Source organism: Alligator sinensis, unplaced genomic scaffold (genome assembly GCF_000455745.1).
Source record: "Alligator sinensis unplaced genomic scaffold, ASM45574v1 scaffold1241_1, whole genome shotgun sequence".
Classification (NCBI taxonomy): Eukaryota; Metazoa; Chordata; order Crocodylia; family Alligatoridae; genus Alligator; species Alligator sinensis.
Window position 1 is genome coordinate 1,823,902 of NW_005842202.1, and position 14,848 is coordinate 1,838,749.

Genomic DNA, 14,848 nt, shown 5'->3' on the forward strand with positions numbered 1-14,848 from the left:
TACAAGGGGGTGGAGATGGGCATGGTGGTAACAGGCCCCGTGTGAAAAACCAGAGTGCATTCGCTTTATTCTAGCTATACACTGCTTGTGCCCAAATGCAAACCTAGCTGTCACAGGCCTGGGGCAGGCAACACCTGTCAGCTCCAAGCAGCCTGACCTGGCATAGAAGCTAAGCCTAGGCAGGGGTCACTGTGCCCACCACTGGGCAGGAGCCCAGAGCCACTTAACAGCACATCTAGTCAGTCAGGACAGGGAGGGAAGGGTCTATGTTTGACGGGAACTGCAAGAGGATTTAGGAAGCAAGAGCACAAGCAGCAGTGAGGGATGCTGTCAGGGCTCAGGAGCCAATGCCCTAGGTCTTGCAAAGAAAGCCATGGATTGATAACTCCTTAGGAAGCTGGGCAGCATGGCATTATCCCTCCCTGCCCCCTCCAGGGAGGGCTCCCATCCACGCACAGTACTGGGCCAGCCCGGCTTAGCATGCAAGGGTCAAGAGGGTCCCCGGACGTGGTGGCTGGACTGCAGGAGACAGGGGCAGCGGGAGGCAGGCGGGCGGTACCTGTGTGAACCCGGTAGTGGGTCTCCAGCTGGTGCTTGAGGCTGAACTTCTTGCCGCAGCCATTGCACTCGTACGGCTTCTCACCGGTGTGGATGCGCTTGTGGCCTTTCAACGTGCTCTCGTCTCGGAAGCAGCTGCCGCAGAATTCGCACTCGTAGGGGTGGTCGCCTGCAAGGACACAAGTGCGGGTTAGAGCAGATCCCCCACCGCGGGAGCCTCCACGTGGCCCAGGCGTGCAGCCTTCTCGGTCAGCCCCCCGGCCCTTGCCCTGCTCCCCTGCCGGAAAAGCCTGCTGACGTGACCCTGCAGTTCACCTCCAGGCTTGGGGCACAGGGCACACTCATGCCACATCACAGTGCAGAGGAGCAACCACTTCTGGGGTGGGACATGCCAGACCAGCAATGCTGCACACTAGCTTAGAGAGAAAGCCAAGAGGCTCCTCTCTGCATTTCAGAACGTATCCAGTGCGCCAGCTTCCTCAACCCAGCTCTTGTCCCGTGCCCAGGAGTGGACGTGCCCAGGGGAAAGGGGTGCCTGATGCATCTCATATGCCCTTTGCTGCAGCGCATCACTTGCATTGTGCTACGGCTGGCCTGGGAGCCCCTCTACAGATGACAGACAATGAACGTGGACAACTTGGAGGGGGCCAGGTGGAGAGAAGCTGCCCACAAGCCCTGGCCCCACTCATTTGAGATGATTTGCTGGTTACGGGATATTGGCCATGGCTCCCCAATCCCTTGCAGGCGGCCTAGGTCTCAGGGGCAGACCCAGGCTGAAGGTTTCCCAATACAACACAGTGCCTTCCTCCCACTGGGCTAGAGAGGCTCAGCCTGCTGCCACCCCCGCTGTGCACCTATCTATGCATGGAGGAAATCCCACTCCCTTGCCCCCCACTCCTCCAGGGGCTGTAAAACCCGAGAGACGCACCACGTGCCCCGGGGATCAACTCCGTACGAACTGCCCTGCTGCACACAGGAGACCTCCCCAAGCCATTTGCTGGACTGGGGAGGTGCTAATAACCTGCTCCCTTCCTAACACAGCACTGGATGGGAGTACATATGGCAGGGCGAGTTGTTTCTGGCTGGCTTCAGGAGGAGCAAAGGCCTCCTGCATGGCAGACTGGCCCTGCCAGCCTCTCCCTCGAGCATCCCCATGTAGCTGTGGGGCAGCAGGGAGGAGAAGCCAACCGGCCACAGACACATCCCTCTGCATCCCTTCCTACTTGACCCCACGACCGCTCCCGATGGGTGCTCTCAAGGAAGAAAGGCAATTACGGCCCCACTGCTCTGCTCAGACACACAGGGACACGCGGGCTCATCTCTCTGCCCCGCAGACAACCGCTCTGGTTTGCTGCGGGGCGAGGACGGGGCAGGAGAGCGGAGAAGCCGCACGAGCCCATCTCTCATATTCTCTGGGCAAATATTTTTCAGCTCCACCCAAAGGGTGGCGGGCAGGGAGGCCCCAAAACCCTCCAGACTGGGCAGCTGATAAATGGACTTCAATTCAGCCCCAAACTCGGGATTATTTGAATGAAAGGTGAGGGCTTCAGCTACTTATTTATTACAGAAGTGAAGGCAAGGACAATAAAGATAGATTGATCGCCCAAGACTTTGTTCATGAATATTTAAATATCACTGATTTGTCTTGTCACTGTAATTACAATTTCTCTGTGCTGCATATCCTACAACCACAGTTTATGGTAAAGAATGGCCAACTGTATTTCACTTGTCCTACTGCAGATGTGCAGAGCTGCCAAGCGTGTAATGTTCCTCGCATTTCATACATTTTCTTCAGCTGCTGAAGGCTTAAGTCATCCACAATGACCTACGTTTTTTCATTATCCCCATGTCAAACTGCACTCGTGCCTGGGCATAAATTGTCCTTCTAGTTATATACTCACATGCCTCCGCTTTCACTTCCTCTTTAAAATGATATTTTACTCTCTCTCTCTCCTATTTCCCTTTAGACCCGCAGACAAAAAATCCCCCCCACCACCCCCACAGCCCTCAAGTCCTCCCCAAATTAAGCCCTTCATCACATCTATTCTCATTGTATGCCAATCTCCAAGCCTTTGCAGCCCGGCTGATTGGGTGTTTTTTTTGGGTTGTTTTTTTTGAAGCTCTGTGTATATTAACTCTGATATGTCTCATGATTTCTTGATTGCCGGAAACCAAGACAAAGCTCCCAGGATTTGGGTGCATTTGAGCCTAAATACCTCTCCACACACGGCTCACCCCAGAAGCGCGAGGGTCTTGTGGCGATTGTGCCCTGTGGCATGAGGGAGGGGAGGTGGGTCTCCTCTTTGGATGCTTAAGAAGTTTACAGTGGATGCCCCTTTGGGACATGGGTCCTGGATCTCCACAGGTGGAAACAGGTATAACTTTGCTGATTTACACCAGTTGATGGTGCCGACTCAGAGATGGGAAGCGGGGGACAATATATATACTTGTATTATTGCTTCAATATTCTGCTGGGCTCTCTACTCAAGCACCCAAGCGGTGAAGCCCTGGCTGGGCCCTGGTGCCGGCAGCTGCAGTGTTTCCACCGACTCATTTTTCAGAAGAATGCATGTGAATGGCAATCAGGGGAATAATTCACATGTGAAGCCCAAGGCACCGGCATGAGCAGGGCTTTTCTCCCCACCACTCCTTCCCCTTGCTGCCTCTTGATAGGGTCCTGGTACTTTAAATGAAGTGTTAAACTCTGGAGCTAGTTTGACAGGATCTTAGTGAATTTAATTATCAGCCCGATCACATGGCAAATGAGTTTAAATATGGAACCTCAGGAGTCAGGCCGCACGGAGGAGGGACGCGCGGAGCACCCGGCCTGCCGGCCCGACCCGGGGAGCTGTCGGTCCCGCGCCCACGCGGCACGCGCAGAACTGGCTGCCGAACAGAGAAATCCAATTTGTGGCATGTTGATTAACTTTGCCGGGCCCCTTAATGAGCTTGACATTAAGTGCAGGACAAAGGGGACTAATTAGAGCCCCCTCTGGCCAGCCCTCTGCACCTGTGACCCTGGCTTTATATCGTTACCTGGTGCATTTGTTAGTCTACTGAACAACCAATCACAGGGCCATAAAACGCCTTTTCTACACAGCTGAGAGTTTATTATATGATCAGCCGTGTAAATCAGGGATCCATCAATGCCAAGGACTCGGCTGGCCTGCACTACCAAACACAGCTGCTGATACTAAACATCCAGCATTGGCAGCAAATGGGCTGGGAGCAACGGAATATTAATGAGGTGAGGCATTGTGCGTGTGTGCATGTGTGCAAAATAAAGCCTGCACCGGCCTTGTGGAAATCCAAGCACTAATGTGATTCTTTTGCTTTGCTGGTCTCCTGAACGATAGGTCTTCTGGGCCACCCCTGGAGCGGGCTGAAATCAAACCTGTGTCCTGGCATCGATATGGGAGCATGCGGAGTTACACCGGCAAAGTGTTTTGCCTTCACCTTTCCCAGCCGGAGAGATAAAGGGAGATGCACAAGAAGGAGGCAAATGGCGCAACTGGGATCATCTGAATGACAACAGCCCCCCCACCCCAAAAAAACTCCACAAACCCTAACAAGACATGCAAGGCCAAGTTATTGATGCCAGGAGCAGGAAGGATCAAGATCGGGGCTCCATTGCCCTGAGTCTTATGAAGGCACCATCGTAAGAGAGAATCAAATCTCTTTGCTGTAGACACTTGATGGGCAAAGGATGGGGAGAAAGAAAAAGGTTAATTTACCTCCAGTTTTGTAGATGGGGAACTGAGGCAGCGATGGACTCAGTCACCTGCACAAGACAGTGCGGGGAGACCACGGAAGTGATGCTAGCAGACAGCATATCTCCCGAGTCCCAGCCCAGAGTCTTAAATACAAGCCAGTCACTCCGCTCGCACCAGCCAGAAACATCCCCTGGAAAAGCGCGGCCCCGCAGATGCATTGGCCCTTCAAACGCCAGGATGCCCCAGGAACAACACCGTCCTATCTACTGTTGCCTCCCATGCATCACGATGCACGTACCGAGGGTGCTCTCCTGCTGGTCCACGCAAACCGGCTGCATGCACTGGGTGGCTGGAGCTGCCTAGTGCCGACTTTGCTATGACCACCTGCCACGTGCTCGTGCATCCCTATCTTTGCTGGGGATGGAGGGCAGCTGAAGCAGGTTGACTGTCCTGAAATACAGGCTTCAGTTTCTGACTGCAAGCAGCAGATCACGAGCCACTGCCCCGAGCCTGCTCTCACCTGAGGAAGGGGGACTTTTGGATGCCTAAACCTGCCTTTCTCCAGCAGACCCATGAAGAAAGGGAAACAAGCCCCCAGCTAAAGTCCAAGCAGGGACCTGTCTCCCCACCTCACCTGCAAACAGCTCCTCCACCCCTAGGAAGCAGGGCTCTCAGCCCCGGTGATTCATAGCAAGCCCGCAAATAACAAGCCAGCCCTGGTACGGTACGGTGCGATACAACCCTGCTAATGACTGCACCCAGCCATAGGTCACTGCTCTCTTGGGAGTCATCACGGAGGGTTTTTAGATGCACAAGTGGAAGCAAGCGGTCAGCAAGGGCAAGGGCTTTGATCCTCCCTGTGCAATGAGTGGCAGGAGGAAGCAGAGCTTGGAAGGGCCTGTCTCCACGATGCAAGGCATCATCCACCCCTAGTGAGGGGACTGGCTAAGCCAAAGCAGACCCTGGCAACGGTTTTCTCCATGCATACAAGCAGAGCAATCAGATCAAGGCACACCCGGCTACCAGAGCAAACCAGGGGCCGTGCCGTCTGGGACATGGAAGTCAGATGCGCTAACAGACTGCCATGAGACTTGGGGGAAGATTGCTTCAGTGTTTGCTCCCCGGTTGCTCTGGTGCTTGGCCACATCTCCAACCCCCTCGGCGATGCTCAGAGGGCAGGTCTGGCACAAGCATGAAGGGTGGATTTAGAGTCATAGACAATGAGGGCTGGAAGGGACCTCAGGAGGTCACATCTAGTTCAACCCCTGCTCCAAGCAGGACCAGCCCCAACTACATCATCCCAGCCGGGACTTCGTTGAGCCAGGCCTTAAAAACCTCCAAGGATGGTGATTCAACCACCTCTCTGGGTAACCCATTCCAGTGCTTCACCACCCTCCTAGTGAGAAAGTTTTTCCTAATATCCAGCGTAAACTTCCCTTGCTGCAGCTTGAGCCCATTGCTCCTTGTCCTGTCGTCTGCCCCCAGTAAGAACCATCTAGCGCTTGGAGCAGTGCTGCTGGCTCCCATCCTGTGAAGGGCTGCGCTGTCTAGAGGCACCTGGGACATGGCGCTCAGGTCTTCCCACACAAGGAGAAGGGCTCAGGTGTCCTCTTGAATGTGCCAGTCCAAGGGCAGGATGCAGGCAGCCTGGCACATGCATGCTTGGAGGGGAAGGGGAGAGGGAGGCTGCAGCAGGCTCACCATTGGGAGCATGGTGTTAAACACCCCCAAGTAAGCACCCAGCATAAGACTCATAGCAGTGCCCCCCCCCCGGGCTTCCAAGCCTTCCACAACATGTCCATATTACAAAAAACCCCCTGGAATATCAGTCCCTTTGGTGGCAAGGAGGGCCAGACACTGTGCCACCAGCTGGCAGCTCCTCAGCTGAATACAGCATGACACACACAGCCCCAAAGCAGCAGGACGTTTCCTTTGACCAGCTGGGACTTGCCTGGCTGTCCCTCCATGCTGTCGATTCAAGAGGCCTGTTTCTTCCACAGGGACTTGTTGTGGAAGCTGAATCCAAATGTTCCCAGGCTATTTTCATGATGTGCCCCAGGCCCAAACTGCAGCGGTCACCAAGGAAGCCCAGATCTAACCTGTCTTCCAGTGGCTAACATTGGCTCCTCCGGTGCTATCTCTAGGTGGTTGCTGTTGTTGCAATTAGTACGGGATATATCATCACTTTTTCAGACGTGCTGCATTTAAATCCACTAGACACGATGCTCCTCTGTCCTTGCAGGTGAATAATGATCATCTGTAGACATCTTTCTGTCTGCTTCCTTTCAGATCAGCAGTGAGCGTCTCTACCAGCCCTTGAAACTGGGCCAAGGGCAAGTGAGCATCTTTGCCTTTGGCTTTCACGTAGTGGTGGAGTATGCAGAGAGGTGCCCCCAGGTTCGTAAGCCATGCAGACCCAGGCTCCCCCAGGACAGGCTGCTCGCACAAAGCCCACTCTAGGTATGCAGCGGAGAATTAGGTGGGGGTGGTGAGCTCTGGAGAAACCTTCCCCCAGGAGCACAGGCAGATGGGATGGAGGCAGGGAACAGCGGCCAGCACAGTTTGCTGTCACCTGCACCACTCGCCAGACCCTTGTTGGATCAATTCCAATATTTTTTGGCATCTCCATTTTCTCCTGGTTTTCTAGGAATGACATGTTTAGAGTCAACACATCCAGAACCGACAAGGGAGAGGACGGAGGCCCTGGACAGCCTGGGAATGGAAGGGAACTGGACACCCACTTCCCACCGGCACCTCTGCCCCACGAGCCACTGTTTTGGACCCGGGTCAGAGGCAGGCTGGTGCCATGCTATGAACTTGACAGGCTGTCTTCTAGCTCTGCACTTCGTGCAAGGATAGGACACCGGACCCTATTCCTCAGCTGCTCTGTGCCTGGAAACATCTCCAGGAAGCCACAACACTTCTCCCAAGACATCACAAGTGACCAGGGATTTGGAGACCTGTTAAGGGCTCTGTTTCCAGAGGGGAGATGGTACAAACCCTAAGCCCATGGAGCTCAGCCTGGGCAGCCAGCATCACTAACACATCTGGAAAATCTTGGCATTCCCCCTCTATGTCTTCAGATGATGGAGAAAAAGAGGACGGACCCTTCACTTTATTCAGTGCTTCCTATGTGACCTGTACGAACACTGCGAGATTCTCATATCCAAGTGCTGAGGTTTCAAAGTCAGGGCAATTTTGGGGAGATCATCATGCTTTGGGGAGAGCATCATGCTATCTGGCAATTGCAATCCCATTTGAAATGGAGCCACCACATCCCTACAGACAGCTGCAAAGGCAGGTGCTGCCTCTCACCTCTTTAAATCCAGTCATTCCTGATTGCAGGTAGATGGAACTGCCTAGTGGAGCCGAGCAAACGGCCCCAAGTGCCTTATCAAAGCAGAAGCAATGGCAGCCTTGCATTGCCCCCTCGAGCCGCAACTGGCACGCGCTGCACACGCCTGGTTCTCAAAGCAGCACTTGGAGGCCCGCACGCGGCACATTCCCATCACTGGTCTCGCTGCCCTGCTGCTCTTCAAATTGAGCAGAACTTTACTGCGCCGTTTCATCGTGCAGGTTAAACACCACCGAGGTGTTGCCGGGGCTGCTATCATCCCATTAAAGCAGGAGACCAGCCTGATTATAGGCAGCCTGCTCCAGGCACCCGGGATCAGCGGGACACCGCTGCCTGAGTGCAGGGCCGGCTTGCCCCCATCAGCCCTCACACTAGTAAGAGCACGCCTCGCACACCCCTTCGCTGGGGTCACTAGGTCCAGGCACCAGCACGGAGGCAGAGAGGAGGCACGGTGCTGCTGCCTGAGCCCAGGTTAAAGAGTTTCACGGCTGCTTCACACTGCAAACCCTCCCACACCGTGTTTGCTGCATCCTCTGGCTGCAATGGTGGTTGCCAGCTCTATAGGGCAGGGCTGAGTTTTTAAGAGCCAGCACATCAGGACACTTGCACCCTCTTGGTTGCAACCTTTGGGCATGGCTGGAGGGAGGCCCTGGCTGAGAAGAGCCAAAGGAACCTAATGGATGAGCTGCATCGACCTTGGCACCAGGGATGGTTGGAAACGCTGTTCCCAGACCACAGGCAGGACTAGAGGATGTGCTGCAAGGAACTGATGGCAGGGGTGCTGCATTACTAGGGGCCAGCACAACCAGCCCACAGTTCCCGAGGCAATTGCTCATGGGTCCCAGAGGATCCTGCCTTGAGCCAGAGCATCCCCCACCCCCAACCGGAGCAATCCCAGGGCCACTGAGCACCACTGCCCCTTACCTGTGTGCGAGCGCAGGTGCCGCTTGAGGGCGGTATGGCTGGGGAAAGTGCGATTGCATTCGCTGCAGATGTAGCTGCGCACTCCCGCGTGCACCTCCATGTGCTGCTGCAGGGCGGTCTGCGTCTGGAACCTCTTGCCGCACAGCAGGCAGAAGACGGCCATATCAGTGCCTGGGAGGAGAGAGGAAAAGAGAGGAGCCTCGTCACCAACCTTGGAAACAGCTTGGGCAGGGACCCCCGGCTCTTATGCAGGCTGGTTATTCCCAGCAGGCTCTTATGCAGGCTGGTTATTTCTCTGCAATCCCCTGGACAAACCAGTGCACTTCCAATGGGTTTAGCATCACTCTAACTGGGCGCAGAGGGCTGGGCCCGAGCAAGCTCGCGGGACAGCCCAGCAGGAGAGCATCCGCCCAGGGCACTGCCAGGGCATCCCCATGGCGGCTGAGGCTGTCCTGCCCACACCGACCTGAACACGGCGTTTCATAATGCACGCTAGCATCTAGCTTCCGACAAAGACACAGCGGGGTCCAACACGGCAGAGCAGGCATCCCCATCCCTCCCTGGGACACAGAGCAATGGGAAGGTCTTTTAAAGACTGCGTGGTATTTTTTTATATCCCGAGCACACCTCGCACCTGCAGTGACACTGAGCCCTGCATGACGTGGCGGAGCGCACAGCTCTGCTTTCCTTAACCGGGCACCGAACCCCTCCGGTTCCCTCTGTCCCTACAGCAGCAGATCCCGAGCAACGGGGCGCTGCACAGCTCTGAAATGCAGCAACTTTTCCTGAAGGCTGCTCGTTATCAAATGAAGTATCAAGAGCATATTAGCACAGTAGCCCTAATACGCAACCTGATTAAACTGGCTAAGCAGCAAATTAAAAAAATAAAGATTATGAATGTGTATATGCCGGCTTTCAAATTCCATCAGTGGAAATGGGAAGAGAATGCTCTGCTAATGGGTGTCTGGATATCGAGAGCAAGAGGTAATTTGGGGGAAAACATAACAGGCAGTTAGCTGCTAGACAGCAAAAGCCTCACTGCGGGGTTGGGGGGGGGGTCACAGGCCAGGCTAGGAAAGAGCTTGCGGGTCCTGCGATGTCTGGCACCCAGTAACGAGGACAACTCGTTACCTTGAGCACTTTGCACCTCAAGATGCCAAGCTGGCTGGAAGGCAGGGCGAGGGCAGAGGGGCAACACCATCAGTTGGGGAGGAGAAGAGGATGCTAAGACCACCAAATCCTACTGAGCAGCGCATGATCTGCTGCTCTCCATGCACCTGTTTTTCACCTCTGAAAGGGCCACTGTTCACCCAGATGGGCATAGTGGGGGCATCTGAAAATCCCGAGACGTTCACCGAAACCTGCTGCTGAGCCACGTGTGCAAGAATGAGCAATAATGTTCACGCGCACCTTTCATCCACGCTGATACCTTTTACCAGGCATGCAGGTACCGTAACTCTCAGCCCACTGATGGGGACCTTGGTGATGCACGTCAGCAGCGGGGCCAATGCAAAACCCAGGACTATGACCCCATCCACAGGACCGTGAATGGCACACAAGTGCAGGATGTTTTACTGTGCAAGGGGATATATAGTGAGAACACCTTCATCCTGGGTGAGAACTCAGCCCAGTAACTACCAGCTGTGCAGCCCCCGTTTTTCCCCATTACCGAGTAGCTAGTTGTATTAGCTTCCTCTGCAAGGACAGCCTGCCTTAAACACCAGCTCCAGGTACCCGTGCAAGTCTGGGCAGTGAGTTATCAAGGCAAGCAGGATCCCAGCCCCTTTGAAACTCTAATGTTGGTCACAGGCTGCACATGGGAATAGCTTGAGTATCTGCTCTGGATACAACAGTGGCTCCCAGAGGCCTGAATTTAGCAGAATAATGCCTCATCTCCCATACTGGTTGGGATCCTTCAGAGCATTATGAACAGAAACTTAATCCTGTGACCCACACACACAATTATAAAATTGGCTGCATCAACAGAACAGGGAAAGGAAAAAATAGAGATATGTACACACCGTCAATATAAATATAAGACCTTTGTGTTATTAAACAATTTGTTTTAGTTTATGCATAGCTGATTGTTCAGAACCTATGAGTCAGTGCAAATTGTATTACACTGGGAGATTAAGCAAATAAATGCTAGCTTTTTGGAGACATTAAAATGTGGGGACTATGGAAATAAAATTATCTAGAAAATTGTATTAGCAATTCATTAGGAACAGCAAGATGTGCAAGGTAACCACTGAATCTGCATTGCCTTAAAAAAAAAAAAAAAAAAGGCACTTCTTGCTTATTGTAGGTGCAATTAACTCCCCCCGAACACTTCTGCAAGGCAAAGAGCATGTGGGTAGCTCTCCCCAGCAGAAAGGCCTCCATCGCTGCCTCCTGGGGGGGAAGGGGGGGGGGTCAATAAGCTATGGAGCTTGTGTGCCAAAGCAGCACGTCTGTTTGGATTTCGGGTGCAGATGGCTGGGTGGAAGGGATCAAAATGGCAACCCAGCAGCTGGTTTCCATGCCAGGGGCTGGCCCATTGCACTTAGCAAGAGCAGGCTGGCACAGAGGGTCTGAGGAAGCAGGGGGTCTGCAAGGGTGACGGCAGGGCTTGTGCTCAATAGGCAGCCTGGGGTGCGGGGGAGCTCGTGATGGCTTTCAGCCACAGTTCGGTAGGCCAGCACATTAAGCTCTCTTAGGACCAGCAGGCAAGGGAGGATGCAGAGCCACTGGCCAGGGAGTGAGGGCAGCAGTAGGAAACGCACGGTGGAGCAGGGGCAGGACCGCAGCCCACCTCGGAGCACGGGGATAAGGATGGCATCCTTCCCCGGGGACTGCAGTGCATGCTGCTCACGTGAACGAGGGCCCCACGCCTTCTGCGTTAAAGTCATTGGCAAACTTCTTCCCAATTCCAGAAGGTCTGAGACTTTGCTCTGAATATTTAAATGCAAAATCTTTAGGACATCTAGTCTAGAGGGAGCCCACCTGCGGCACGGGCAGCCTCTGTGTGAGGCATGTTGCAGACTGGGGAGGGGACAGGCAGCACAGCAGCAGACAGGATAAGGAGGAGAAGGCAGAGCAGCAGATCAGGCTGGGATCACAGGATGGGGAACAGTAAGCAAAGCAGCAGAGCAGACAAGGGAAGGGGATCAGAGTGGCATTCAGGGCCAATTTGTGGCACGATGGCCCAAAAAGTTGGCCCCCACTGGTCTAGTCCATTCCTTGGCTACTGCCAGATGGTTTCTCAGAGCGTGGATCCTTTCCTTCCTAGCGCTCGGAAAGAAGAGTATGGCACGGAAAGCCCTGCTCAGCCCTTGCTCAGAAAACCTTTGCTGTGCCAGATTAAGACAGGCAACACCTGCCCTCCTGCTCCCCGCTCACAGGGCTCATGACAACCCCCCAACACAGACCGGACCTGAGTGGCTTAGTCCAGGGCAGACACGAAGTTGATGTGATTCATGATCGGAGGCATGTCATTGCCTGGGGAGCACTAACCTCTCCATGCAAATGCACAAACAAAATGCCTGGATGGAGATAAAGCTGGGGGGGGGGGGCACTGCAGTGGAAGAGGAGCTCTCAGCACACCCAGGTGTCTTGCCAGCTCATGAGTTACAGCAAAATGGCTATGTTTACACCTGTGCTGCTTCCATACCAATTAGGTCTTTAAGGGAAATAACAGATCAGTGGAAGCGCGGAGCACAGCTGGAGAAGATTTCAGGTGCAGCACCTTTGCCAACCCAAGGCTCTTATTATCTTGAGCTAGAAGCGCCTCCTTAATCAAAAGAGCATAGCCTCTAAATATACCGTGCCTTTTTTTGTTAACAGCATAGCAGCTGCTAACTGCGAGCATCAGAGCACCACGGGTGCCAGGGGGCCATGGAGCAACCACGCCGTCTGACCACACGACCCTGCAGATGGGGTCCTCAACAGCCCCCCGACCCCGAAGTCGGCTGCCCCACATAAGCCAACCTCCTCCACCCCAAGAACCTGCATCCAGCCTCCTGGGATACAAGCCTTATAACCTGCGTTCACCAGTAACTCACCACACTGGTGCTGCCTTCTCCATCCAGGGATGGGCCCGCCTCCCCTGGGCGCCATCCAGGTGCGCGCCGGTCATGGGCAGGGAGGCGGGATTACTGTCTGCATCCTAAGAGGATGCAGAAGTGGAGGAGAATCGTGGCTCTCCGCTTTCCCCTCTCCCTAAAGAGCTGCAGCAATACATCTTGACGTATTTCAGCAGCTTTCTGCCTGCCATAAATGCCAAAAGATCTCACTCTCCCCCCAAAACGCACGCTATAAATGCGCTGGCAGAGCCATCTCCTCTAACACTAAGCTTCTCCATCAATGTGAGCGTGGTACAGGCGGTCTTCCCTCGCTAGCGCTTAAAAACGTCTTCACAGTCTATACGTCACCAGACGGTATAATCTGCCGCTTAAGCAGAGGGGTGCGGGTGGCACGGGACGACGCGCTCTGATGTTCATAAGGCTGGAAAAGCAGCGAGCCCTTCAGAGGGGCACTGCCCGCATTTCGGATTATGCTAAGAACGACCGTGATGATCCCACTTTAAAAACTTAAGATGCAAAGGGACGTGCCAGGGAAGCGGCTGCCGTCGCCTGTGTTTATTCTGCTGCGAGTAGACACAAGTGCGCTGCATTGCATGGCACCTTCAGCTCCAGTAAACACATCTGTCAGCTCACTCGCCCAGTAAGGTGTGCGCCCCGGCATATATGGGATTTATGGTACAATCAAAGTAACATGACTGGATTTGCTAATTTTGTCAATCAGATCAGGGCAGAGGGGAGGAGGGGGGATGTTCCGGAGAAAGGACTTTGGAAGCAAAGGGGGGGAAAAAAAAAAAATCAACAAAAGCATGAATGAACCCTTCTCAGAAGGGCCTGACATTGCGAGACTTCCCAGTGTGGAAGACCGATATGTGGCAGTGTCTCTTTTTGGGTCTCTGCCGCAAGCTCAGATGACAAGGTGATCATTCATGTGCACGCGCAGAGAAAGTCAAGCCCGAGTTATTCTGCCTTTGACGGAGCCCACATAACGCGGGCCCCGAACGCGCCACGAAGCAGAGCGGGGAGAAACGATCAAAGCGCAGGATTTAAAAAAAAAACAACCCCAAAACACGCGCTAAACGGCGCGACGGTCCCTCCGCCCCGCTGGCGGGGCAGCCCGCTTTACCCCCGCGCTCCTTTTATTTTTTTTTTCCCGTCCAGTGGGAAACCCGCACCGCGCGCGGCTGCTGACACAACTCTGCGCGGTGTCCGCAAAGCCCAAAAACAAAACGAGACGAGTCGCGCGAAGTAAATCCCGAGAGGTATGCAGCCCTCTGGTCTGTAACTTTCAAAATGACAGCAGGATCGGGTCAGAGGTCACTGGGGCTGAGGCCCTAAGTACCACAGCCAGCTGTGGAGTGGAGGCCCTGAGCCAGCAGGAGGTCTGCCCATATAAATCTGCAATAAGCAGTACCCGCTGAGGCCGAGAACAATGGCCTCTAGCAGGGGTGGAAGGGAGGAACAATGCAGCCAGGCCAGTGCGCAGGCCCGTAACAAATCCCCGATGGCACCACAGGGCCCTCATTTGTGAAACTAATTGGCCCCGGATTGAAAAATTGGACTAACTTCAACAGCAAGAGCGCTAGAGAGGAGTTGCCTTTTGCAAGCAAAAGGGGTGGGGAGACAAAAACAGCCCCCCTCAAAACGGCCCGCACCCAAAGACCCATCGGCAAGGAACGGGGAGAGCTGGACCCAGCAAAGGGGCACCGAGGGCGCTTGACCCCGATGAGTGTGTGCACGGTACCAATATACTCTCCCTTGAGCGGGATAAAGACACAAGCACACGCAGAGCCCACAATGTACAACATTTCCCACAAGCTTAACGATGCAGGCGTGAGGGCGGCTTGCCGGAGAGAGCGCTTGCAAAGTCCAGGCTGGAGTGACACGACGCCCTCTCCCACTCAGCTGCCCCGTCCCCGCGCCACGATGCTCAAAAGGGAACGGTAACGTCCTCCGCTGCCTTTTGAGATTGCTGAAGCTGGGGGAGGAATTAATGAAGGTGGCTAAAGGAGACTATAAATTAGGAGGAGGGAGACCTGAAACCACGAGAAGGGAGAATTTTAGGGGAAGCCGGGCGGCAGCATTGGCGGGGAGGTCAATTAGGCAATGGAGCCGTTTGCAGAGGGAGGCAGCGAAGGCTTGTCTTCAAAAGAGGAGACTAGACGGGAGGTGTCCGAAAGCTCGCCGCGCAGAAGGTGACCCAGCGCCAGAGCAGATGGGTGCAGGAGAGAGCTCCCATC

The 14,848-nt window shown here is 54.4% G+C and overlaps 1 protein-coding gene across 2 annotated transcripts in view; it reads right to left on the reverse strand.

Annotated features, from left to right (window-relative positions):
• Nucleotides 1-14,848, reverse strand: part of ZBTB16 (zinc finger and BTB domain containing 16) — a 164,989-nt gene that overhangs the window by 7,357 nt on the left and 142,784 nt on the right. For both annotated transcript variants that reach the window (XM_006026664.2, XM_006026663.2), the window contains 2 exons: nt 8,551-8,721; nt 560-727 (listed from right to left, as the gene is read on the reverse strand). In XM_006026664.2, the coding sequence (XP_006026726.1) occupies nt 560-727; nt 8,551-8,721 (339 nt within the window). The remainder of the gene's footprint in view (nt 1-559; nt 728-8,550; nt 8,722-14,848) is intronic.